Source organism: Lactuca virosa, chromosome 2, assembly GCF_052849685.1.
Source record: "Lactuca virosa cultivar CGN04683 chromosome 2, Lactuca_virosa_CGN04683_v6, whole genome shotgun sequence".
In the NCBI taxonomy this organism is placed as follows: Eukaryota; Viridiplantae; Streptophyta; class Magnoliopsida; order Asterales; family Asteraceae; genus Lactuca; species Lactuca virosa.
Genome location: NC_136427.1, coordinates 276,884,603 through 276,909,828, shown reverse-complemented (window position 1 = coordinate 276,909,828; position 25,226 = coordinate 276,884,603). Strand labels below are relative to the sequence as shown.

The 25,226-nt window shown below is 39.5% G+C and overlaps 2 protein-coding genes across 2 annotated transcripts; both read left to right on the top strand.

Moving 5' to 3' along the window:
- The first annotated feature begins 15,134 nt into the window (after nucleotides 1-15,134).
- On the top strand, nucleotides 15,135-16,173 carry LOC145158540 (uncharacterized). Its single transcript, XM_079077426.1, has 2 exons — nucleotides 15,135-15,563; nucleotides 15,736-16,173. Exons 1-2 carry the CDS (start codon nucleotides 15,135-15,137, stop codon nucleotides 16,171-16,173), a joined length of 867 nt encoding a protein of 288 aa, XP_078933552.1.
- A 2,625-nt stretch (nucleotides 16,174-18,798) lies between these two features.
- On the top strand, nucleotides 18,799-22,457 carry LOC145161152 (G-type lectin S-receptor-like serine/threonine-protein kinase At4g27290). Its single transcript, XM_079080602.1, has 7 exons — nucleotides 18,799-20,343; nucleotides 20,572-20,715; nucleotides 20,829-20,983; nucleotides 21,065-21,275; nucleotides 21,371-21,608; nucleotides 21,691-21,841; nucleotides 21,910-22,457. Exons 1-7 carry the CDS (start codon nucleotides 19,056-19,058, stop codon nucleotides 22,195-22,197), a joined length of 2,475 nt encoding a protein of 824 aa, XP_078936728.1. The 5' UTR covers nucleotides 18,799-19,055; the 3' UTR covers nucleotides 22,198-22,457.
- The last annotated feature ends 2,769 nt before the right edge of the window (nucleotides 22,458-25,226 follow it).

The window sequence follows — 25,226 nt, the reverse complement described above, 5'->3', positions numbered from 1 at the left end:
CCAAAAAAGACGGTGTTATCTATAATGAATATATATGAAAAGTTTTTAAACCACAAGGACCATCCTTAAAGATAAAAAAAACCAAAATTGAAAAAATTAGAAACCAAAATTGATATTATGAGAAATTACGGTGACCACTTATTGTAACACTCCAAATCAGGTATGACCTTGTAACCCTTGAAGTACTTCTATTATATCATAAGAGACCTTTAAGTACGCTGGGCGTACTTATGAGTACACTTAGCGTACTTGGCAAGGAGGATCGCGGAGAGGCAGCACGTACGTTGGGCGTACGTGCCAGGATGTTTAAACCCTAAAATTCGGACTTGAGACCTATATAAACACCCTTAACTCTTTTGAGCCTCACCCATAACAGCCTCCTTCACCTTCAAACGCCTCTGAAAACCCTAATATCATTTGTGAGTGCATTTTGAGCTTCAAGAGTGCATTTTTGGTCCTTTTTGTGTTCATCCAAGAAGAAGAAGTTGGCAAGGAAGCTTGTAGTGTCATTTGGCTTCAAGAACCTGCATATTGTCGACCTTGAGGAGCTTCTGGAGGTATAAAGCTTGCACCTTTCCATTTAAATCAATAGATCTAGCTAGGGTTTTCTAGTTTTGTCCCTTTGGTTGGTTTTGGACCTCCTCTTGTGAGCTAAGCAACTCCAAAAGATGGGAATGACAGATTTGAGGTCCCTTGGTCCTTTAGAACCATAAAAATTGAGTCTTGATGGGAGTTTTGGCCTCATGCATGGGTTAAAGACCTTGGAAAGGTCTTAATAGAAGTGTTGGGTGTTTATGAGGCATGCAAAGGCATAAAGTTGCCAACTTTATGCCTTAGGACGTCTTAACAAACTTAGATCTGGCTTTTGGACATAAAGGAAACGAGTATTAAGCACTTAATGGAGAAAGTGCTTGAACTGGTTGTACGTTGGGTGTAACCCAGTGTACGCCGCGCGTAGTCCCAAGACCCCAATACGCTGCGCGTACCAAGATGCTACGTCGAGCGTGCGCATCACAGTTAGGCCGAATCTGTTTTGGGCCTTGGAGCTATTGGGCCTCATTTGATTATTGGGCATGGTTGTTTTCTGGGAATTATGAGTCATATCATCGGTTATGGGCCATGTACATATTGATTGGGCCTTATTGGGCCAAGAGGCCTATTAAGGATTTTGGACTTGGACTTTGGGCCAATTAGCAAGGGATGGATAATTGGACCTTATGGAAGGGTTTGGAGTTTGGGTTTCCTTTGATTAATTAAAGTCCTAACATTGTTTAATATTATTATTCAGCACGGAAGGTTACGGACCGTTAGGAGAACAACTTTGTATTCAGCAGACAGAGGTGGGTCTCCTCACCATACCAATGGGTATAAGGCACCAAGGATGGCCCATTTTATGATGTGTAGTATCCTAGTTGAGATTGTATTCTGATACATGTTAGTTGGTATGAACTAGGAAGTATGCTTTGATATATGTGGTATATTGTATGGAAGACCATGGGAGAGCCCATGTCACTTGGATATAAGACCATGTGGAGAGCCCATGGCTTTCCTATCAAAGACCATGGGAGAGCCCATGGCACTTAGGTGTAAGACCATGCGGAGAACCCATGGCATCCTGGAGTAAGACCCTGGGGACGATCCCACGACATCCTTATCGGTTGTATGCATGACTTATGTGATGTATGTAGCCCTAGGGCTAGTAGGATATGTGATATTTGAATTGTATGTGTGGTATGATCTGGGGAACTCACTAAGCATTAGCTTACAGTTTGTGGATTTGTTTCAGGTACATCTGACCCCAAGGGCAAAGGAAAGGCTTGATGGCGTGACGTGCACTCTACCTCTCATTATTATGTTACGGGACGCTCTGATGTTTTAACACAAAGTTGTGATTGATATGTTTTGAAAACAATTGTAACTGGTTTTGTGGATGGTAAACATGCATTTTGGATAATTAAAAATGAAAATTTTGTTTTGAAAATTGGGTCGTTACAAGTTGGTATCAGAGCCTTGGTTTGAGGGATTCAGGCACACTCTCGGGTGTGTCAGGACTCAAACTAAGGAAATGATAAATTGTTTTCAAAATAAAAGTTAAAAACTTTTAAGAAATGAAAAGAAGAGAGTGCAACGCGCGCGATCGGCCGAGCCAAGTAAGTAGTTCCAAATGTGTTAGCCATGTTATACTGATATTTGAGCTTGATGATCGTATGAGACTTGCTATGTGTATGCTTCTAAAATTGTATACGGTTAGGAGCTTATAGCCTCAGAATGATTGATTTGGCCTTATTTCCTGTTCCTTGTTTGGTTGTGGTCCTAGGGTAGAATCTTTTATTCGAAAGTCTATTTGATCACTTTTGTGTATAATTTGCATGCATAAAGGCAACCTGTTATGATTGGTCTGATTGACATGGGTAGAGCAAATCATAGGACAGCCTGGGATTTGGGTTATGCAGTGATTTGTGGGTTATGATTTATGTTGGGACGAATTGGAGTTATCAGGTAGAGCCTTGGGGAAAAGTACAGGTAGGTGTGGAAGGTAGTATTGGACTCGTCTACTGAAAACACAGGACCTGTACCCGAACCAATGTTAGATTTGACAGCTCTAAGGAGGACCGGTGTTGGAAGATCCCTTATATATATATGACCTGATTATTATGGTTTATGACATTTCAGTTCAGCATGGTGGTGACACGATTTGGGACAGGGGGATCAGGATCAGGGTCTGGGTCTGGATCGGGCAGCGGTACTGAGCCCATTGATGAGAGACTGCGCGATATCATTGCAGCTGAGGTTACGAAGGGCATCCTTGACGCCACCCCAGTCATTTTTGGGACGGTCAAGGAAGGCCTTATGGAGATCATCGAGGAAAGACTCAGATCATTCAGGGCTGAGGTTGCTGCGGGCCAGATTGGGGCCCGAACTCCCTCGTTCCGGGAGTTCAAGGCATGTGGGGCGCCAGAGTTTTTCGGGGTCAGGGACCCCATTGTCAGCCGACGCTGGGTGGCGGACATCGAGAACGCCCAGCGCACGAGTTCTTGCCCGGATGCGGCAAAGGTTGGATTTGCTTCATGTATGCTGAGAGACAGAGCCCGGGATTGGTGGGGTGAGGTGACCAGCCAGGTGGGAGCAGCCGGTGTGGCTGAGATGACGTGGGCCGAGTTCGTTCGACGTTTTGATGCGGATTTTGCACCACCTATTGAGGTGCAACGACCGGTGAGGGAGTTTCATGACCTTCAGCAGACCACCGAGACTTGTTGGAGATCACCGCCAAGTTTCGGGAACGAGCTTTGTTGATCCCACAGTACGCTACGGATGAGGATATGAGGCGGACGAGATATCATTCCATGCTGAGGGATGATATCCGTGAGTTTGTGAGTTTTACAGGGTGCAAAACCCTGAATGAGATGGTGGAGAAGGCCCGTGAGCGGGAAATGGAGTTGGACTTCCGCACCAAGCGGAAGCCGGAGCAGGCACAAGCGGCGGTAGGTCAGGCTAAAAAGCCTAAGACCTTAGACACTTCCAGCAGGGGCCAGCAAGGCCGTGGCCGGTGTGCGAAGTGCGGTAAACCGCACAGTGGGGCTTGCCGGGGGGGCGGGCTCGGGATGTTATGCTTGTGGCCAATCAGGCCACGTGATCAGGGATTGCCCCAAGAAGGGCTTGATTTGCTTCCACTGCAACCAGACCGGCCACAAGCGGGCCGATCGTCGGAGGTTGCAAGGAGGGGGAGGAGCGGTGGCGGCGCCTGCGCCCGCCACGTTGAGGATTACCGATGGCCGCCCTGCCAAGGCGAAGGTTCCGGCGGTGAAGAGCCGCACATTTCAGTTGACCACCGAGGAGGCTCAGGCAGCACCAACCGTTGTGGCTGGTACGTATCTATTATTCCCTGCTCATTATGATTTGTATGACTTATATTTATATTATGCTTGTATAGGGACCTTTTTGGTCAATGGTATGTCGGCACATGTTTTGTTTGATTCGGGTGCCACTCGATCGTTCGTATCTCTTGTGCTTAGCAAGAAGTTCTGGGACATGCCCGGAGCTCTGGATTCCCCACTCGAGGTAGAGATTGCAGATGACCGCACCGTTAGTGCTGCGAGGGTGTATCGGGACTGTGTCCTGAATGTGCTTGGATAGAGGTTTCGTGTCGACCTAGTCTTGATACCGTTGCGAGGGTTGAAGGTGATTGTCGGGATGGATTGGTTGGGGGCCAACGGGGCCATGATTGATTGCGAGCGCCAGTTGATTAGGGTTCGAACCCCAAGTGGGGGAGAACTGGTTATTCATGGTGAGAGGGCTTCGCAGGGGCCGACCCTCTATTCGGCTGCGAGGGCTAGGAGGTTTTTACAGCAGGGTTGCACGGGATTTCTGGATTATGTCTCGGATACGAGAGTAGAGACCGTGACAGATGTGGGCAGTGTGCCTGTGGTACAGGATTTTCGGGACGTTTTCCCCGAAGAGTTACCAGGAGTGCCTCCGGAGAGGCAGGTGGAGTTTCGCATTGACTTGGTGTCGGGTGCCGCTCCGATAGCTAAGGCACCCTACCGGTTGGCACCATCGGAGATGCAGGAGCTATCTACGCAGCTTCAGGAGCTGCTAGACCGAGGGTTCATTCGTCCGAGCAGTTCCCCGTGGGGAGCACCGATTCTTTTCGTGAAAAAGAAGGATGGATCATACAGGATGTGCATCGATTATAGGGAGCTGAACAAACTAACGGTGAAGAACCGTTATCCGTTGCCAAGGATCGATGATTTGTTCGATCAGCTGCGGGGTGCGTCATGGTTTTCCAAGATTGATCTTCGGTCGGGATACCATCAGATGAGGATTCGGGATGAGGATATACTGAAGACGACGTTCAGTACTCGGTATGGGCATTATGAGTTTGTGGTGATGCCGTTTGGGCTCACCAATGCCCCAGCAGCGTTCATGGACCTTATGAACAGGGTGTGTAGACCGATGCTGGATCGGTCGGTGATCGTTTTTATTGACGATATCCTGGTCTATTCTAAGACCAGGGAGCAGCATGAGCAGCATTTGAGGGAGGTACTAGAGACCGTGAGGGCGGAGAAGCTTTATGCAAAGTTCTCCAAGTGTGATTTCTGGCTGCGGGAGGTTCAGTTTTTGGGGCATATCATCAATCAGGAGGGCATTTCTGTTGACCCAACCAAAGTTGAGGCTGTGATGCGATGGGAAGTACCGAAGAACGCATCAGAGATTTGTAGCTTCTTGGGCTTAGCGGGATATTATTGGAGGTTTATCCAGGACTTCTCCAAGATTGTTGTGCCATTGACTCGTTTGACCAAGAAGAATGTAACTTTTCGATGGGGTGCGGATCAACAATTGGCTTTTGAGACCCTGAGACGGAAGTTATGCGAGGCTCCGATTCTAGTACTACCTGAGGGGTTAGATGATTTGGTGGTGTACTGCGACGCGTCGATTTCAGGGTTAGGTGCGGTACTGATGCAGAGGGGGCATGTGATAGCTTACGCCTCGAGGCAGTTGAAGCCTCATGAGGCGAATTACCCCACTCACGACCTAGAATTGGGGGCAGCGGTGTTTGCCCTCAAGATTTGGAGGCACTATTTGTATGGAGTGCGGTGCACCATTTATACCGATCACAAGAGTTTGACGTATTTGATGGATCAGCAGAACCTCAATATGCGTCAGAGGAGGTGGCTGGATGTGCTGAAGGATTATGATTGCGAGATCCTATACCATCCAGGGAAGGCCAACGTGGTGGCCGATGCATTGAGCCGCAAGACGGCAGGGTCCCCGATTAGGAACCTTTGTATGAGGATGACGGTGATTTCTCCTTTGTTAGATATGATCAAAGAGGCTCAGGTCGAGGGGGTGAAGAAGGAGAATTGGAAGTTAGAGCGGATTCGGGGGCAATATCCTTTGTTTGTTAAGGATAGCCGTGGTCTTTTGACGCAGTGTGGCCGAGTGTGGGTACCGATGACTGGAGGAGTGAGACAGAGGATATTAGAGGAGGCACACAAATCCAAGTTCTCTATACATCCAGGGGCTACGAAAATGTATAGAGACTTGAGACTGAGTTATTGGTGGCCTTGCATGAAGAGGGAAATCGCCTGGTTTGTGGAGCGGTGCTTGACCTGCAGGAAGGTCAAGGCCGAGCATCAGCGGCCTCATGGCAAGGTTCAGCCGCTACCCATTCCCATGTGGAAGTGGGATGAGATCACTATGGACTTCATCACGAAGTTACCAAGGATGGCGAGGGGTGTGAATGCCATATGGGTGATCATAGACAGACTGACGAAGAGTGCGCACTTCATTCCAATTTTCGAGAGCATATCCGCGGAAAAGTTGGCGGATATTTATGTACGAAAAGTGGTGGCTAGGCATGGGGTGCCAGTGTCGGTAGTCTCTGACAGGGATGTCCGGTTTACATCCAGATTCTGGAAGAAGTTCCACGAGGAACTGGGCACTCAGCTACATTTCAGTACGGCGTACCACCCTTAGACTGACAGACAGAGTGAGAGGACGATCCAGACGCTGGAGGACATGCTTCGAGCCTGCGTTCTGGATTTTGGAGGGAGTTGGGATACATACCTCCCACTGGTAGAGTTCTCATACAATAATAGTTATCATGATAGTATTGACCGAGCCTCATTCAAGATGTTATATGGTCGGAGGTGCAGGACCCCAGTGTGTTGGGACGAGGTTGGGCATCTGGTCATGGGGAGCACCGAGGTAGTGCTCAAGACTACCAGATTGATTCAGCAGGTGCGTGACCGGTTGCAAGTCGCGCAAAGCCGTCAGAAGAGTTATGATGACCGACGACGTTCAGATCTCGAGTTTCAGGTGGGGGATTTCGTGTTGCTGAAGGTGTCGCCATGGAAAGGGATCATCAGGTTTCGGAAGAGGGGCAAGTTGGTGTTGGATTAGGTGTCTAAGCCCATAACTATAATTGGTATGTACTTGAATTGATAGCAGCACGGTCCTTTTGGGTTGCCCTCAACCTAGCAACTGGACAAGGAAATTATGAAAGGAGAGATATTAATTTATAAGATTAATAAATTAATATATATATATATATATATATATATATATATAAATGATTTATTAATATGTTAATGGATTAATATATTAATTAGAAATCATTATGTTTAATTAATTGTTAGCCAGAAATTAATCAGAATTGATTTTGGGGTTAAAAGAATTGATTATAAAGTGCAGGGACTAGTTTGCAATTAACTGATAGTTGAATGGAAGGATCCAGAACTCCCTTGGAAGGGGGTGGACGAAAACCCTAGGGGAAACCCTAGAGAATTCGTCCAAGGGGTCCAAGATAAGGCCTTGGGTCTTGCTTAGGCCCTAAGCAAAGGATAACTAGGGTTTTCCCTAAACCCTAGTTCCCTCAACTATTTAAGGAGCCTCCTGGCTCACATTTTAGGGTACTCATTCTTTGGAAGAATACCTTGGCCGAAATTGCATACTCCCTCCCCTCTCTCTTCTTTTACTTTCCTTCTTGCTAGTCATTGGGTGTGATTCCATTAGAGGCATTACACTTGTGGTGCTAAAGCTTCCAAGAAGATCAAGATCAAGATCAATTGTTTGCTATAACAATTGAAAGGTATGTAAACCCTAAACCCTAGTTTGTTAATTTCGAAATTAGCCTCTCTCCTCTAGGGTTCTTGTTTTGCAATTCAAAGTCATATGTTCAATAGTTAAAACATAGATTCAAAGTAGGTTGCATGTGAACTTAGGAATTGTTTTCTAGTTTATTTGTTTTACCTAAAACCCATCAGTGGTATCAGAGACATTGTTTGTTTTAAATTGAATTGCTATAATTGTTGAATTGCAAATTAGGGTTTATAGCTATTAAACCCTAAAGGCCAAATTTTCGTTTTAGGGTTTTGGATTAAAGGCTTTTCGAAAACCCTAGCCTCCAAAGAACCCTAATCGAAATTAGGGTTAGGGTTTTGAAAACCCTAGCCTCCTCCCTTGTAAATTTCGAAATATGCTAGAAGTTTTAAGGTTTCTTGTTTTGGATAATTGTTACTTAATTAGATTAATTGGATAATTATCCTTACCCTATTTTTCGAAATTTAGAGGGATAAGGATTAGGATTAAATTAATGGATTAATTTAATTAGATAATCCTTACAAGATTTAATAATTTGATTAATAGTTAATTAAAAGATAAATATTAAATCTAGTTAATTGGTTTATTTAAATTTAAATTTAATAGCTTAAATTTCGAAATTTATAAACCCTTGAAGTTTTAAAATGTTTTAAAACACACCTTATATATATATTATAATTAAAAGTCTAATATTATATATGTATAAGAATATGGTCAGTCAAATCGCTAGTATGCCTCATTCACGAAGCTAATCTATAAGGGGGGTATAAGGAAACTGCCTATAAAATGGTAGTTGAATGGGTGTCCACTCTCACCCACCGCTTCCTTGATTAGTGGAGGGTCGTTAGCAGAACGGATTTGATAGGACAACTACTTCTCATTAAAAGTATAATGATATTAAAGAAAGTACTAGAACATTATTTTCAAAATCCCAACTCTAGTTACTTTAGGAAAAATGTGAAAAGTATGCTAATCCATGAAATTGCACATTATGCTTTATTGGTCGTTAGTGGAGCGTGTGTGGTTAACCAGCACACTAAAAGGCACTAATAAAGAGTAGTAATGGGTATCTCATAATTGTCATTTTGATGGAGCGTGTGTGGTTTACCAGCACATCAATAGTTAATGATAAAGACAATGAGGTTACCAAGCACATTTGCATGGTTATTCACATCTTGTTTGTGATCCTTGGCATCCCAGTCACAAATAGAAGAGCATAATCTGAGATTAAAACATGCCATTGAATAGTTTCAATGTATCTCAAAAGAATTAGGAATTTCACTTCGTTTATTTCGTCTAATGGTGGAATTGGTGAATCGTCATTCACCTACCTTTATGAAATTTGCACTTGGATCTCGGCATCCCATTTCTAAGTATGACAACCAAGTTTGGAATTTGGTTGATAGTGCACCAGGTCGTAAGACAGTTGGGTGCAAATGGATCTTCAAGAAGAAGACAGACATGGATGGAAATGTGCACACATTCAAGGCTCGACTGGTTGCAAAAGGTTTCACTCAAACCCCAGGGGTTGACTATGATGAGACCTTCTCGCCAGTGGCTAAGATTAAATCTATTAGGATATTGCTCGCCATAGCTGCCTTTCATGATTATGAAATCTGGCAGATGGATGTCAAAACTGCTTTCCTTAATGGGAAGTTGGCTGAAGATGTTTACATGAGTCAGCCAGAGGGTTTTGTTGATGCAAAGTTCCCCAATAGAGTGTGCAAGCTTGAGAAATTCATTTATGGATTGAAACAAGCATCTCGCAGTTGGAATCTTTGCTTCCATGAGAAAGTCAAAGAGTTTGGTTTCTCTAGAAGTGAAGATGAGTTCTGTGTGTATATCAAGGCTAGTGGGAGTATAGTAACTTTGCTGGTGTTGTATGTCGATGACATATTACTCATTGGTAACGACGTTCCAACCTTGAAAGAAGTTAAGTCTTGGCTTGGAAAGTGTTTTGCCATGAAAGACCTTGGAGAAGCTGCCTATATTCTTGGGATTAGAATATTGAGAGATAGAAAGAAGAGACTAATTGGACTTAGTCAGAGCACATACTTGGATAAGGTACTAAAGAGGTTTAGTATGGAAAATTCCAAGAAGGAAGAGCTACCTATCCAGAGCAATACCAAATTGAGTAAGACTCAATGCCCGAGTACAGATGTTGAAATAGATGACATGAGTCGTGTACCTTATGCTTCCGCTGTCGGATCGATCATGTACGCTATGACATGTACTCGCCCTGATGTGGCATTTGCTTTGAGCATGGTCAGTCGCTATCAGGGAAACCTAGGTAGATCTCATTGGATAGCAGTTAAGAATATACTCAAGTATTTGCGAAGGACAAAGGACTGGGTCCTTGTGCTTGGTGGCACTGATACTTTGAGAGTAGATGGTTACAGTGATGCCAGCTTTCAGACGGATAGAGATAACTTTCGTTCTCAGTCGGGCTGGGTGTTTTTACTGAATGGAGGAGCAGTTACTTGGAAGAGTTCCAAGCAAAATACGGTGGCTGATTCTACTTGTGAATCAGAGTACATAGCAGCAAGTGAAGCGTCGAAAGAAGTAGCTTGGTTGAGGAACTTCATCGGGGATCTCGGAGTTGTTCCAACCATCCAGGAGCCTATGGAACTGTTCTGCGATAATGAAGGAGCGGTTGCCTTGACAAAGGAACCGAGAGATCATGGTAAGACCAGACATATCGACAGAAAGTACCATTTCATCAGACATAGAGTTGAAGAAGGCCATCTTATAGTAAAGAGGGTGTCATCTGAAGATAACCCAACAGATCCCCTCACAAAGGGTCTGAGTAGGGCTAAGCATATTCAGCATGCTCGGAGCATAGGACTGAAAGATGATATTAGTTTTAGTAGTTAGATTAGTTTTATTCTGAAACTTGTAACAAAGTAAATGTAATTGACTTTTGGTGATTAAATAATAAAGTATTATTTATAAGTTTGGTTTCTGCCTTTTGTCAATTGTTTATTATTGTGTTTCATTTTTGCATGTTTTACTTCCCGAATAATAAGATTATTCAAACTCCACAGTCACTCATACTTTTGGAAGTAAGTAGTGAATTAAGACTGTCATGAACTGGATTGTAGATTGTCTAAGGATAGACATGGCAATAGAATTGCTGCAATGTTCATGAGTACTCAGAAATTGAGATTTGAGTATTGGATAAACCCTCGCTCAGAGTATTACTTCATGGAATTCATCACGAGTAATACTGAGATGATAATATCTTATAATCTTGAAACGAAGATATATGAGTTGTAATTTACAAGTCGGTTGTGCATTGGTGATACGAAAACGCATCAGTAACTTGGTGTTATAAAACGTATTGTCATGTATAATTTGATGAGTAAAAGATACAAGCATATGAGTCAACGTTTATTCGTTCCTTTTGCCCTAATAGGAAAAGCGATATCTGTGGGCCCCTCGATGATTTGGTGTTGACTTATGTGATGGGCCCAGCCAAGATTAGATTGATGTGTTCGATTAGAAGTCCTACATCATCACAAATCAGAAATCGGGAAACATAGATTCTGGACAAAGAGATTGATTACATTCCATGTCTTATGTCTAGGGATATCTAGCAGAACGAAGGATTATATGATCACTTATCTTAGGACACGTAACTGACTGGGTCAGAGTTCGGCAGCAGCTTTTTGGAAGCTACAATTTGCTGGTCAAATTTAGAAGGCATACTAGCAATTATAGTTACAGACTTATCCAAGTGGGAGACTGTTGGATTAGGTGTCTAAGCCCATAACTATAATTGGTATGTACTTGAATTGATAGCAGCACAGTCCTTTTGGGTTGCCCTCAACCTAGCAACTGGACAAGGAAATTATGAAAGGAGAGATATTAATTTATAAGATTAATAAATTAATATATATATATATATATATATATAAATGATTTATTAATATGTTAATGGATTAATATATTAATTAGAAATCATTATGTTTAATTAATTGTTAGCCAGAAATTAATCAGAATTGATTTTGGGGTTAAAAGAATTGATTATAAAGTGCAGGGACTAGTTTGCAATTAACTGATAGTTGAATGGAAGGATCCAGAACTCCCTTGGAAGGGGGTGGACGAAAACCCTAGGGGAAACCCTAGAGAATTCGTCCAAGGGGTCCAAGATAAGGCCTTGGGTCTTGCTTAGGCCCTAAGCAAAGGATAACTAGGGTTTTCCCTAAACCCTAGTTCCCTCAACTATTTAAGGAGCCTCCTGGCTCACATTTTAGGGTACTCATTCTTTGGAAGAATACCTTGGCCGAAATTGCATACTCCCTCCCCTCTCTCTTCTTTTACTTTCCTTCTTGCTAGTCATTGGGTGTGATTCCATTAGAGGCATTACACTTGTGGTGCTAAAGCTTCCAAGAAGATCAAGATCAAGATCAATTGTTTGCTATAACAATTGAAAGGTATGTAAACCCTAAACCCTAGTTTGTTAATTTCGAAATTAGCCTCTCTCCTCTAGGGTTCTTGTTTTGCAATTCAAAGTCATATGTTCAATAGTTAAAACATAGATCCAAAGTAGGTTGCATGTGAACTTAGGAATTGTTTTCTAGTTTATTTGTTTTACCTAAAACCCATCAGTTGGGGCCTCGGTTCATAGGCTCGTTCAGGATCACGGCCCGGGTGGGCAAGGTGACATATCGCTTAGAGCTGCCAGAGGAGCTTAGTCAGATTCACAATACCTTCCACGTATCTCAGCTTCAGAAGTGTGTCTCTGACGAGTCCGCAATTGTGTCGTTGGACGATATTCAGGTGGATGGGAGCCTGAACTACATCGAGAGGCCGGTTGCCATCTTAGATAGGAAGACGAAGGGTCTTCGGAACAAGGAGGTGAAACTGGTGAAGGTGCAATTGCAACACCGAAGGGGCTCCGAGTGGACTTGGGAGCCGGAGGAGGAGATGCGGGAGCATTATCACAATCTATTCGCAGCTGTGGACTTCGAGGACGAAGTCTAGTTCAAGTAGGGGAGAGTTGTAACACTCCAAATCAGGTATGACCTTGTAACCCTTGAAGTATTTCTATTATATCATAAGAGAACCTTGAGTACACTGGGCGTACTTATGAGTAAGCTTAGCGTACTTGGCAAGGAGGATCACGGAGAGGCAGCACGTACGTTAGGCGTACGTGCCAGGATGTTCAAACCCTAAAATTCGGACTTGAGACCTATATAAACACCCTTAACTCTTTTGAGCCTCACCCTTAACAGCCTCATTCACCTTCAAACGCCTCTGAAAACCCTAATATCATTTGTGAGTGCATTTTGAGCTTCAAGAGTGCATTTTTGGTCCTTTTTGTCTTCATCCAAGAAGAAGAAGTTGGCAAGGAAGCTTGGAGTGTCATTTGGCTTCAAGAACCTGCATATTGTCGACCTTGAGGAGCTTCTGGAGGTATAAAGCTTGCACCTTTCCATTTAAATCAATAGATCTAGCTAGGGTTTTCTACTTTTGTCCCTTTGGTTGGTTTTGGACCTCCTCTTGTGAGCTAAGCAACTCCAAAGGATGGGAATGACAGATCTGAGGTCCCTTGGTCCTTTAGAACCATAAAAATTGAGTCTTGATGGGAGTTTTGGCCTCATGCATGGGTTATAGACCTTGGAAAGGTCTTAATGGAAGTGTTGGGTGTTTATGAGGCATGCAAAGGCATAAAGTTGCCAACTTTATTCCTTAGGACGCCTTAACAAACTTAGATCTGGCTTTTGGACGTAAAGGAAACGAGTATTAAGCACTTAATGGAGAAAGTGCTTGAACTGGTTGTACGTTGGGCGTAACCCAGTGTACGCCGCACGTAGTCCCAAGACCCCTGTACACTGCGTGTACCAGGATGGTACGCCGAGCGTACGCATCACAGTTGGGCCGGATCTGTTTTGGGCCTTGGAGCTATTGGGCCTCATTTGATTATTGGGCATGGTTGTTTTCTGGGAATTATGAGTCATATCATCGGTTATGGGCCATGGACATATTGATTGGGCCTTATTGGGCCAAGAGGCCCATTAAGGATTTTGGACTTGGACTTTGGGCCCATTAGCAAGGGATGGATAATTGGACGTTATAGAAGGGTTTGGAGTTTGGGTTTCCTTTGATTAATTAAAGTCCTAACATTGTTTAATATTATTATTCAGCACGGAAGGTTACGGACTATTAAGAGAACAACTTTGTATTCAGCAGACAGAGGTGAGTCTCCTCACCATACCAATGGGTCTAAGGCACCAAGGCCGGCCCATTTTATGATGTGTAGTATCCTAGCTGAGATTGTATTATGTGACATGTTAGTTGGTATGATCTAGGAAGTATGCTTTGATATATGTGGTATATTGTATAGAAGACCATGGGAGAGCCCATGACACATAGATATAAGACCATGTGGAGAGCCCATGGCTTTCCTATCAAAGACCATGGGAGAGCCCATGATACTTAGGTGTAAGACCATACGGAGAGCCCATGACATCCTGGAGTAAGACCCTGGGGACGATCCCACGACATCCTTATCGGTTGTATGCATGACTTATGTGATGTATGTAGCCCTAGGGCTAGTAGGATATGTGATATTTGAATTGTATGTGTGGTATGCTCTGGGGAACTCACTAAGCATTAGCTTACAGTTTTTGGATTTGTTTCAGGTACATCTGAGCCCAAGGGCAAAGGCAAGGCTTGATGACGCGACGTGCAATCTATCTCTCATTATTATGTTACGGGACACTCTGATGTTTTAACACAAAGTTGTAATTGATATGTTTTGAAAACAATTGTAACTGGTTTTGTGGATGGTAAACATGCATTTTGGATAATTAAAAATGAAAATTTTGTTTTGAAAATTGGGTCGTTACACTTATGAAGATTTTTCTTGATTTATTTTATAAATATTACGACTAAAAAAGACCATACAACAATAAACATATAAAAAAACATATATAAATTATCGAATGTACTAGTAATTGAAATATTCGTAAAACATAAACACGAAAAAACATAAAAACATTCCGGCTCATTGAAATTTTTGTAATATATAAACACGAAAAAAACATAAAAACATTCCAAAATGGCTCATCCTGCTGATTTCTGACTATATTCCAAAATATCACGATGTTCCGAACAAATTGATCATTTTGCCAGCACTATAAAAAAAATCGTAGATACAAACATTTACATTAGTTATATTTCTATTTGATTAACAAAACCAAATACCATGAAAACGACGTAACCTTAACTTTTATTATAAGACACGATGGAGTGGGATGCGGCTGAGGCCGCAGTCCTGTGACACGTAGGCACAAACACCGTCCCATGTGTGTGGTATGGGTGCGGCTGAGGCCACACTACGGCTGTGGGAGGGAGCACTTCTCGGACGTTTTTGATTGGCCACACCTTTTTGACCGTTGCAAACGGTCATAATTTGATTTTTTAATTTTTTTTTCATTTTAACCTTTAGCTTCTATATAAGCCTCTCAACCCTTCACATTTTTTTTTATCTTTCTACTACATTACCTCTCAAAAAAATCAAAAAAATGTCGTCGTCCTATTCTTCTGACGAATTTGATGTTATGTTCGATGTTTTTGTCGTTGATGCTAAATTTGCGGAACAAATGTATGAAGCGGCATGCAGCAGCGCATCCGACAGTGCTGAACGGAGAACCCGAAGATTTATTTGTAGAAATCGTGAAGATGCAAATCAACGTTTGATACAAGACTACTTTCAAGAAAATGTCACTTTTCAAGGATATTACTTAAGAAGGCGCTTCATAATGTTCAAACCTTTGTACGAACGTATAGTCGAAGATATAACGAGGGAGTGTGATTTTTTCGAGCAACTGCCCGATGCTAGAGATACACCCGGTTTCACCCCTTTACAAAAATGCACATCTGCACTTCGTCAATTAGCATATGACATCGTTCCTGATGCGTTGGACGATAGTTTTAGGATGTCAGCTAAGACTGTACGAAATAGTCTACACTATTTTTGCAAAACTATTATTCAATTTTATGGTCCAAAATATTTACGGAAGCCTACATGCAATGATATCATGAAATTGCAATCTCATCATTCTAGCGTACATGACTTTCCTGGAATGTTAGGAAGTTTAGATTATCTACATTGGGCATGAGAAGATTGCCCTACCTCACACCATGGTCAATTTATCCGAGGTGATCATGGACATCCAACGATCATACTTGAAGCGGTGGCATCACATGATCAGTGGATTTGACATGCTTTTTTTTTGTTATCCTGGATCCATTAACGACATTAACATTCTTAATCGTTCACCTATATTTAACAACATATACGACGGATTTGCACCAGATTCTTATTTCCAATTGCGTGGAACACCATATAAATGTGGTTATTATCTAGTTGATGATATCTACCCTGAGTATGCAGTTTTTGTTAAATCGTTTACGTGTCCGAATGATACTCGTCGGAAAAAATTCAAGAAAGCTCAAGAAATAGCTAGGAAGGATGTTGAGCGGGCTTTTGGAGCTCTCAAGAAATGTTGGTTTATATTGAAAACACCAACAATTTTTTTTCAGCGAGGAAAAAATGCATGAAGTATGCATGTATAAAACTGCATAATATGATTATCGAAAACGAAGGAAGAGCGATATGTGAGTATGATGAGGAGGAAACCATTCCCGCGACACAAGCAATAGAAATTTGGGGGGGGGGGGGGGGGACGAGTACATTGAAAAGAGAGCAGGTGTTTGTTGCAATGAAACATTTCACAATCTTCGTATGGACTTGGTGGAACACATTAACCTCAATTTGGATCCCGCAGATGACCCGTAAGACGAGTTCTCGGAAGACGACTTCATGTAGTGTGTTTTATTTTTAATCGTTTGATGTATGTTTTTTTAAGTTTGTAGGTTTAAATTTTTTAGTGTTTTTTTTCGAAGTATTTAGGATTTTTTTAAGCAATGAAATGTAATGTTATTTTTATTTTAAAGTAATGAAATGAATGTTTTTTTATTAAAAATATAGTTTTTATTTTATTAAAGTGAAAAAAAATCAAATACTACGTCACTCCTTGCATTGTGGAAACTAGGGGTGTTCGCGGTGCGGTTTAGACTTAAAACCGCAAACCGCACCACATATGCGGTTTACGATTTTTCCAAACCATAAACCGCACCGCGAAAGCCGTAAACCGCAGTATGCGGTGCGGTTTGATGCGGTTTGGCACATGCGGTTTTGCGGTTTATGTGCGGTTTGATAAGATACTTAACCTTGTTACTTTTATTAGTATCATTCAATTTTAGATTCGGTAATATTTGAATACGTATAATATATATGTCATTATGTTTGCCAATTTATGTGTTGCTTTCTGATCCATATATTTTCGACATTCCTTTTTTCGTTGTTTTGATATAACGACCAACATTAAGAAAAAAATAATGTAGAACACAACTCCAAATTTATTAAACAATATCTGCAATCGGATTAAACAATTGATGCAATGATAATTTAAAAAAGATAAATTAAAGACTATGCTACAAGAATCAATTAGCCATAGTTAGAAGTTATCAAATATGCATAATTGTGTTATATCATATTTATGGCTTGACATTCGATTTGTAAAATAAGTATAATAGTTTTTATATGGTAAATATTAGTACTGTAATCAAATTATATATATATATATATATATATATATATATATATATATATATATATATATATATATATATATATATATATATATATATATATATATATATATGTGCGTTGCGGTGCGGTTTGAACCACAGTTTTCTAACTATAAATCGCAAACTGCACCGCATAGTGCGGTTTACAAATATTACAAACCGCAAACCGCACCGCAAAAGTTCAAAACCGCATTATGCGGTGTGGTGCGGTGCGGTGCGGTGCGAGCGGTTTATGCGGTTTGTACGGTTTCTTGCATGCCTCTAGTGGAAACCATACTTTTAGGGAAAAGAACGACGTGTAACTAGGGGTGGGAATTATTTGGTCCGGAACCAAAAAACCCGAAAACCAAATCGAATCAAAATCGATTTTAGACCGAACCATATTCAAATTTGGTTTTTGGTTTCGTTTGAGACCAAACCGAATTGTAAATGTGGTTTTTGGTTCAAATTTTGGTCTCATGAAGTTTAAACCAAACCGAACCGAAAAACCGAATTTCATAAGTCACTTAATTAAAAAATATATTTTATATTTTATATTAAATAAAAATATATTTTTATAAAGTAAAAATCATTTTTACCCATATACTATTTGGAGCATTTTGTTAAAACTTTAAATCTTTCTGTTTGCAACTTTAGTTTTCTATGTTAAAAACATTTAAGTTTATGTTTGAAATTTTTTTAAGTTAATATTTGGTTTCCTCGGTTTTCAAACTGAACCAAACCGAATTAGAATTCGGTTTTCAGTTTGGTCTAGAGAATTTGAATTTGATTTGGTTCGGTTTTCGAATTGGACTAAAAAAAATTTCAAACGATTCGAGGAAACCGAAAAACCGGATTACCGAACCGACCCCTGTAACGAAGACTCCCTTCTAGCGTGAGCAAACCGAATAACCTTAACTTTATTTGGTCCTGGTAACGGTAACTCGCAACAATTTTGCCGCTCTTCGATTTTAAAGTAACAAAAATCAAAAGTCAAAACGCTGAATCAAAAATACTGGTGCACAGTAGACGAAGGAGGCACCGAACAAAGGTATGGAATTCCCCTCACGCCTTTGTTAAACGTAACTAATCGTCTAAAATCTGGAGATTTTGCAAACCTTCTTAATTTTGGCTTTGCTACTGATGCGAATTCGGAATTTTGTTTTGAATTCCGAGTTATTCTGTGAAAGGTAAAAAAACAGTCTCAGTGCGCGGGTGCATTTAATTTTGTATCTATTATTTGATGCGATGATTCGAAGGTATGAACATGATCTCTGACTGAATTTTGAGTTTCATGTTTCTACTTTTGTGGACAAATAAGTTGATTATTCTTTTGATGTTCGCTCACTGCTTTTACTTGTAATTGCTGTATAACGTCGGTTTACAGTCTGTCTACCTATCCAATTGATTGAATTTAGGAGAACGGATTATAGCTTCCAAGCCCTTGTTTAGACAGCGAGTTCGACTGAGTTAAATGGAAATATACTGAATCGGTAATAGTCAACGTTTTATTGGTATGTATGCGGTCAGAGATTATATTTATTTTTGTATGCAAACAGCACTAGTTGTTGTGGTTTGGATAAAATATTCTATTAAACAAGTTCTATTGAATCTTTCAAACCTGAACAGCGTAAAGGAGATAAGATATGTTCAATCATCTGTAAGTTTCCAAGACGCTTTCTTTGATACAAATAAAATTATTTTTTGGCAGTCTTTGAAATCACATCTCAATCACAATTATCGGGTCCACGCCTGTGGTCAGCTAGGTCTGCGCTCCCAGCCAGACAATAATCAAAGAGGCTAAATCGTTGATGGAAGGCCTTTTCACAAGTTTATTGTGCACCATTTCTTTATTCTTGCTCTTCTCAGGTTCTTTTGCTGTAGACAGCATAGCTTCAAATCAAGACATCCAAGATGGTGAGACCATTGTTTCAACTGGAGGAATGTATGAACTTGGCTTTTTTAGCCCCAGTAACTCAAACAATCGATACTTGGGAATATGGTTCAAGAAGATATCAACAGGTAGAGTGGTATGGATTGCAAACAGAGAGTTTCCGATACCTAATAAAACAGGCACGCTCAAAATCAACAGAAAGGGACACCTATTGCTTTCCTGCTGTGGCGATACCCTAATTTGGTCATCCAATTCCTCCGCGTTTGTCAGGTATAATAACAATCCAGTGGCACAACTTTTGGATACTGGAAATTTTGTTGTAAAAGATGGTAGTAGTAGTAGTAGTTCTAATAAGACAAATTTCATATGGCAAAGTTTTGATTATCCTGGTGACACTTTGCTAGCTGGAATGAAACTTGGTAAGGATTTTGTAACAGGCATAAACAGGAGCTTGACATCATGGAAGAGTCCTGACGATCCTTCTACAGGTCGGTATGTAAGTTATGTGGATACAAATGGATACCCACAAATAATTGTGAGCCAAGGTTTAGTAGTAGACTTAAGATTTGGACCATGGAATGGCATCAGGTTTAGTGGTTTGCCTTTTGAGACGTCAAATCCAATATACTCTCATGATTTTGTTGTCAACCAGAAGGAAGTATATTATAAATTCGAGCTTAAGAGTTCAATTTTTCAGATAATATCTTTGAGGTGGGATGGAAGCATAGCATTGTTGCATTGGAACAATCGAAGTCAAAATTGGGTTGTGTATACAAGTGGTCTAATAGACAGTTGTGTTCGCTATGGAATCTGTGGTCCTTATGGAAGCTGTAACATCAACAGAAATCCTCCCTGTAGTTGTATGGAAGGTTTTGAACCAAAAAATCCAGAACAATGGAACATAGCAGACTGGTCTAATGGGTGTAAGCTCCAAAGTCCTTTAGATTGTAGGCATGGAGATGCTTTTAGGAAAATTAATAGAATGAAATTTCCTGACACGCGATATTCATGGTACAATAGGAGCATGACACTTGGCGAGTGTGAGATAGCCTGCAGGAAAAATTGCACTTGTACAGCTTATGCAAATTTAGATATCAAAAAAGGGGGGAGTGGATGCTTACTATGGTTTGGTGAATTGATGGATCTCAATGTCTGTGAAGAGAGCCAAGATCTTTACATAAGAATGCCTGCATCCCTACTAACAGGTACACTAAAATTTTCACAACAGTTCATATTTTTAACATCAAAATTATCATTAGAAGACTGGCCAGCAGCTAGCCAAAGTTATAATTACATAGGGGAAAACACCAAATAGGGACAAGAAAGCTAAACAAGCCAATCTGAACTATAATACTATTGCTTATTATAGAAATGAGATTGGTTATAAGTTTAGTAAGAAAAGCCGTTAAACTTGTTTCATTTTGTAAATGAAGGTCTTACAGTCTCCCAACCTGACTTCAATAGAAAGATTGAAATACTCATCATAGTCTTGCCAATTTTGGTGGTCTTAATGGGCCTGTCTGTAGCAGTGTATGCTTTCAGCATGAAAAAGAAAAGGTCTTACATGAAAGCAAGAGGTAAGGAAAACATTAAACAATTCGCAATGCCATAATGGAATTGTTTTTTTCAGAAAAATGTAAAGCAAAAGGAAAAGTAGACATTTCTGTTACTCGTGTATATCACTTTGTAGGTCGAAGGGTACGCTCCATTGATAGACATAATTCAAATGTACAAAAGGAAGATCTGGAGATGAATTTTGTTAGCTTATCTATAATAACCAAGGCTACCAATAACTTTTCAATCAACAATAAGCTTGGAGAAGGTGGCTTTGGTCCTGTTTACAAGGTAAGTTCTTGCATTGAATTATAGCTTTGCTCAGTTAACAGAAAAAGTAAAGCTGATCATATTCCTGACCATAATCTTTAGGGAGTGTTGGAAACCGGACAAGAGATAGCTGTGAAGCAACTTTCTAGAACTTCTGAACAGGGTTATGATGAGTTCTACAATGAAGTTGTTTGTGTTGCTAAACTTCAACATCGGAATCTTGTGAAGCTTGTTGGATACTGCATGGATGGAGATGAAAGGATCCTGATTTATGAATACATGTCTAACAAAAGCCTGGACTTACTTCTATTCGGTTCAGCTCTTTCATCATTCTATTATTTTCATTTTAAAGTAAAAGTAGTCTGTTAAATCTAAATCTAAATCTATATGGTAATCTTGTGTTGGCAGATGAAACCAAAAGTTGTATGCTTGATTGGGGTCAACGTTTTTGCATCATCAATGGGATTGCTAGAGGAATGCTTTATCTCCACCAAGATTCTCGCCTTCGAATCATACACAGAGACCTCAAAGCAGCCAATATTCTGTTGGATCATGACATGAACCCTAAAATATCAGATTTTGGCCTTGCTAGAGAGTTTGAAGGAAACCAGATTACAGCCAAAACGAAGAAAGTGGTTGGAACATAGTAAGTATCTGTATAGTATATACTATGACCATGGGGTTCATATCCTCATGCTTATACATCATGCTTTTTGATGGTTTTATAGTGGTTACATATCACCCGAGTATGTACTTCATGGACGCTTTTCTGTAAAATCGGATGTGTTTAGTTTTGGTGTTTTGGTGCTGGAGATAGTGAGTGGGAAGAAAAACAGAGAATTCTCACATGAAGATCTCAATGATAACCTTCTTGGACATGTAAGTAAATCTCATGGATTAATTATCTTCTTTTGAAAACATTTTATTAACTTTTTGGTTTCATTCAGGCATGGAGACTGTATACAGAAGGCAAGTACCTTGACCTCATGAGTCCATCTTTACGTAAGTCATGCATTATCTCAGAGGTGAAAAGATCAATACATGTTGGGCTATTATGTGTACAAAATCATGCACAAGATAGACCAACTATGTCCTCTGTGGTTATGATGTTGGGTGGTGATGGATCACTACCTCCACCTAAACAACCTGCTTTCTTTGCTGAAGAAGGTTCACGTAAGCACTACACTTTTTCAGAAGTTGATGAAGCAACTATAACATTGTTAGTTCCTCGGTAGGAAATTTGTATTCATATGCCAAATAGTGATGTGTATTTAGTCTCGACACATTCTTCTCCTATACCATTAGTGGTTTTTTGTGTATTATGTATCATTAAGCTGCATGCTTTTGTCCGTTGTATCATATTTGAGTATGCCTTTTCCTTTCATGGGTATTATAGTGGCCACAACACAACAAAAGACACATATACACATTACATGGGGTATAACTATCTTGTATATGATCGTTACTATAGTGAAGTTGGTTGTATGCCATGTCATCAGATGTTCATTGGCTTTGTGTGTGATTTATTCTTGTTTATTCCTAACACTACTCTTATAACTTGATTATCAAATATCTTGTGGAGTCTTACAAATCTCACCTAATAAATCATGGACATTCAGTTTTTATAGGTTTCAAGTTTCTATAAGAGGAATGACAAGATCGAGAAGTAACTTTTACACACTTTAAGAGTATTTGGATGTGTCTTTTATATCAAGATCAAGGGTGCTGACATAAACAATCGAGGCAAGTGCCAAGAAATACATATTTTTTTTACTAGGTTTGGATAATATGGGATATACTTTTCTGGATTATCAGATTATAAGAAGAATGAATGTTATATTCAATTGGAATATAAAGATGATCTTGCAATACCTTTATTATAAAGAAAGAAGAAACCACATGGAAAGGAACAAGTAATGCTTTAAGGGGTTAAGAAAATGATATTCCACATCTTATAATTACTTCAGAGAGATGAGAATGGGAAGAAGTGGTAGCTTAGAGGAGAGTGAGAGTTTTAAAGCTAATAGAAGTATTGATGATAGTGGGAGTTTCTTATTCCTGACTATTGATGAAGTATATTTATACACCAAACTGGTAGAAGATCCCGTCTCCATCAACAAACTATTTTCTATTTAATATACCAACTTCTCCCCACGCAAAAAGATTTAATATTTAGGGATTATGATAGAAGGGTGTCAATCGGGTTACAAAAGTTTTATGAGCTCTTGCCTAAACCTTAAGATGAAGTATGATCTGAAGTTCAAAAGTGAGAAATGTGACAACGTATCTACATGACTGTAAGCTGTATTTTGTTTTTGAAGTCATCGGGTCAAACGGTCAATGGTCAATGGTCAAGAATATCATTTCACTTGAATCTGATTTGCCACAAATAAATTTGATATGGTAACCCTCATGTATTATATCGTTCGTGGGGTCCATTTGCATGTTTTATCATTATTTGGACATACGTGAAAGTTTATTGAGTATTTATTTTTTTTTCAATAGATTTATGTGAAAGTTTATTAAGTATTTATTTTTTTTCAATAGATTTTTTGTTTCAGTTGATTTAACTTATAATCATAAAATCAGAAATAACCATAAAACCATAAACACATAAAAACATAAAAAAAATATACATAAATAATCAATAATAGAAATGACCATTAATTGAAATTACCTTAAAAACATAAACACAGAAGAGAAAACATAAAAACATTCTGAAATGACTACTACGATTTAATACTATACTCCGAAATGTCATGTTAACAAAAAAAATTATCAACATAAACATTTATATTAGCTACATTTATTTTATTAACCAGATTGAATAACTTAGAAACCGCTTAACCTTAACTTTATTTAAGGGGTGTTTGAGATTGTTGTTTGAATTTCATAAGTGTTTTTGGACAAAAATATTTATTGACTTATGGTAGTGACAAAAGAAGTTTTTAAAATAATATTTCGATTAACTTCTATGATGACAAAAGTCAATAAGTTAAAAAATATTTGGCTTAAAATATATTTTTGAAGCTATTATGATGAAAAAAATTAAAAAAAAAATCAAGTTTTACATGCTTTTTAAATCTTTTTTTGAAGGCTTTTTAAAACTATTGAAAAATCATTTTGATTTTTTTAAGATTGCCAAATCATTTTTTGTGACTTATTAATTTTTTTTTAAAAAAAAGTGTTGTTTCGAAAAGACAAAACTGCAGAAATGATCTTTGTGGTTTGGCGATTTCTTTGGGTAAGGTCCAAAAAAAAAAAATTACTAGCAAAAAATGTCCTACTGCAGTCTATTTCTTTTCATGGGTTTGTTGTGCATTGTGTGGGTAGTCGGCCAGTGTAGTTTTTCGTTGAGAATTCATAATTGTATGCGAAGATTGGCGATTTCATACGAGATTATGTGGCAGGGAAAGGTAGTAGAAGGCAACGAATGGAGGAATTGACAAGGAGTGTGTGGATCAGACCTCTTGGTGGTTCGAATGGTGGTGGTTGTAGTAGAAAATGGTCGACTTAGTGGCAAATATGGAGGATTCTGACAGATTGACAAAATGGTGTAGTAGGTGGCTACTAGCAGCGTTGGGTGGAATGGGTTGGTAGGGTTTCCGTCGGACCTCCGATGAAGGAGATTGGCGGTGGTCTTGCCGATTTTCGACGTTAAGAGGTGGCGTTTTTGCGTGCTTGGACGACTTTGTGGTGGACCCAATAAAATTAAAAAAAATTAATATTATATATTAAAAATAGTTTAATAATACAATAAAAAATAATTAATCTAATAAAAAAAATTTAAAAAGTTAATTAGAAGAGATCAGTAATCCAATAAAGTAATATTTAATAATATATAAATATTATTGATTAAAAATAATATTTATTAATATATAATAATCCAATACAAAAAATAATCCAATAAAAAGAAATTAAGAAAAATTAATTAAAAGAGTTAATGTATAACAATTCAATAAAATTAATAATAAAAATTAGAGAAAGTGTCATTGTAGTTTGGTAAAAAGATACAACTGTAAAAATAATCTATAAGGATAAAATTGTCATTTAAAAAAAATAACAGTTAAATTGTTAAACTTAATGAGATAGAGACCAAAATCACAACTAACCCACAAAATAAGGGCATTAGACTATGCAGTACGGGGCCGTTAAGCTCCGTCATTGTCGACGTGGCCATACCATAACGTCGTGGTAACAGTGGCTATATTGCCCGCTGCCCGTTTCGTTGTCACACGTTACCATTGTAATGCCTCATAACGCG

Excerpts from the sequence above, each read along its gene's own strand:
- LOC145158540 (XM_079077426.1), top strand. The coding sequence starts at position 15,135 with ATGTCGTCGTCCTATTCTTCTGACGAATTTGATGTTATGTTCGATGTT. Across the intron at positions 15,564-15,735 it reads TTAGGATGTCAGCTAAGACT|ATTGCCCTACCTCACACCAT; the intron begins GTACGAAATAGT and ends GGGCATGAGAAG.
- LOC145161152 (XM_079080602.1), top strand. The coding sequence starts at position 19,056 with ATGGAAGGCCTTTTCACAAGTTTATTGTGCACCATTTCTTTATTCTTG. Across the intron at positions 21,276-21,370 it reads CCTGGACTTACTTCTATTCG|ATGAAACCAAAAGTTGTATG; the intron begins GTTCAGCTCTTT and ends TTGTGTTGGCAG. Across the intron at positions 21,609-21,690 it reads AAGAAAGTGGTTGGAACATA|TGGTTACATATCACCCGAGT; the intron begins GTAAGTATCTGT and ends ATGGTTTTATAG.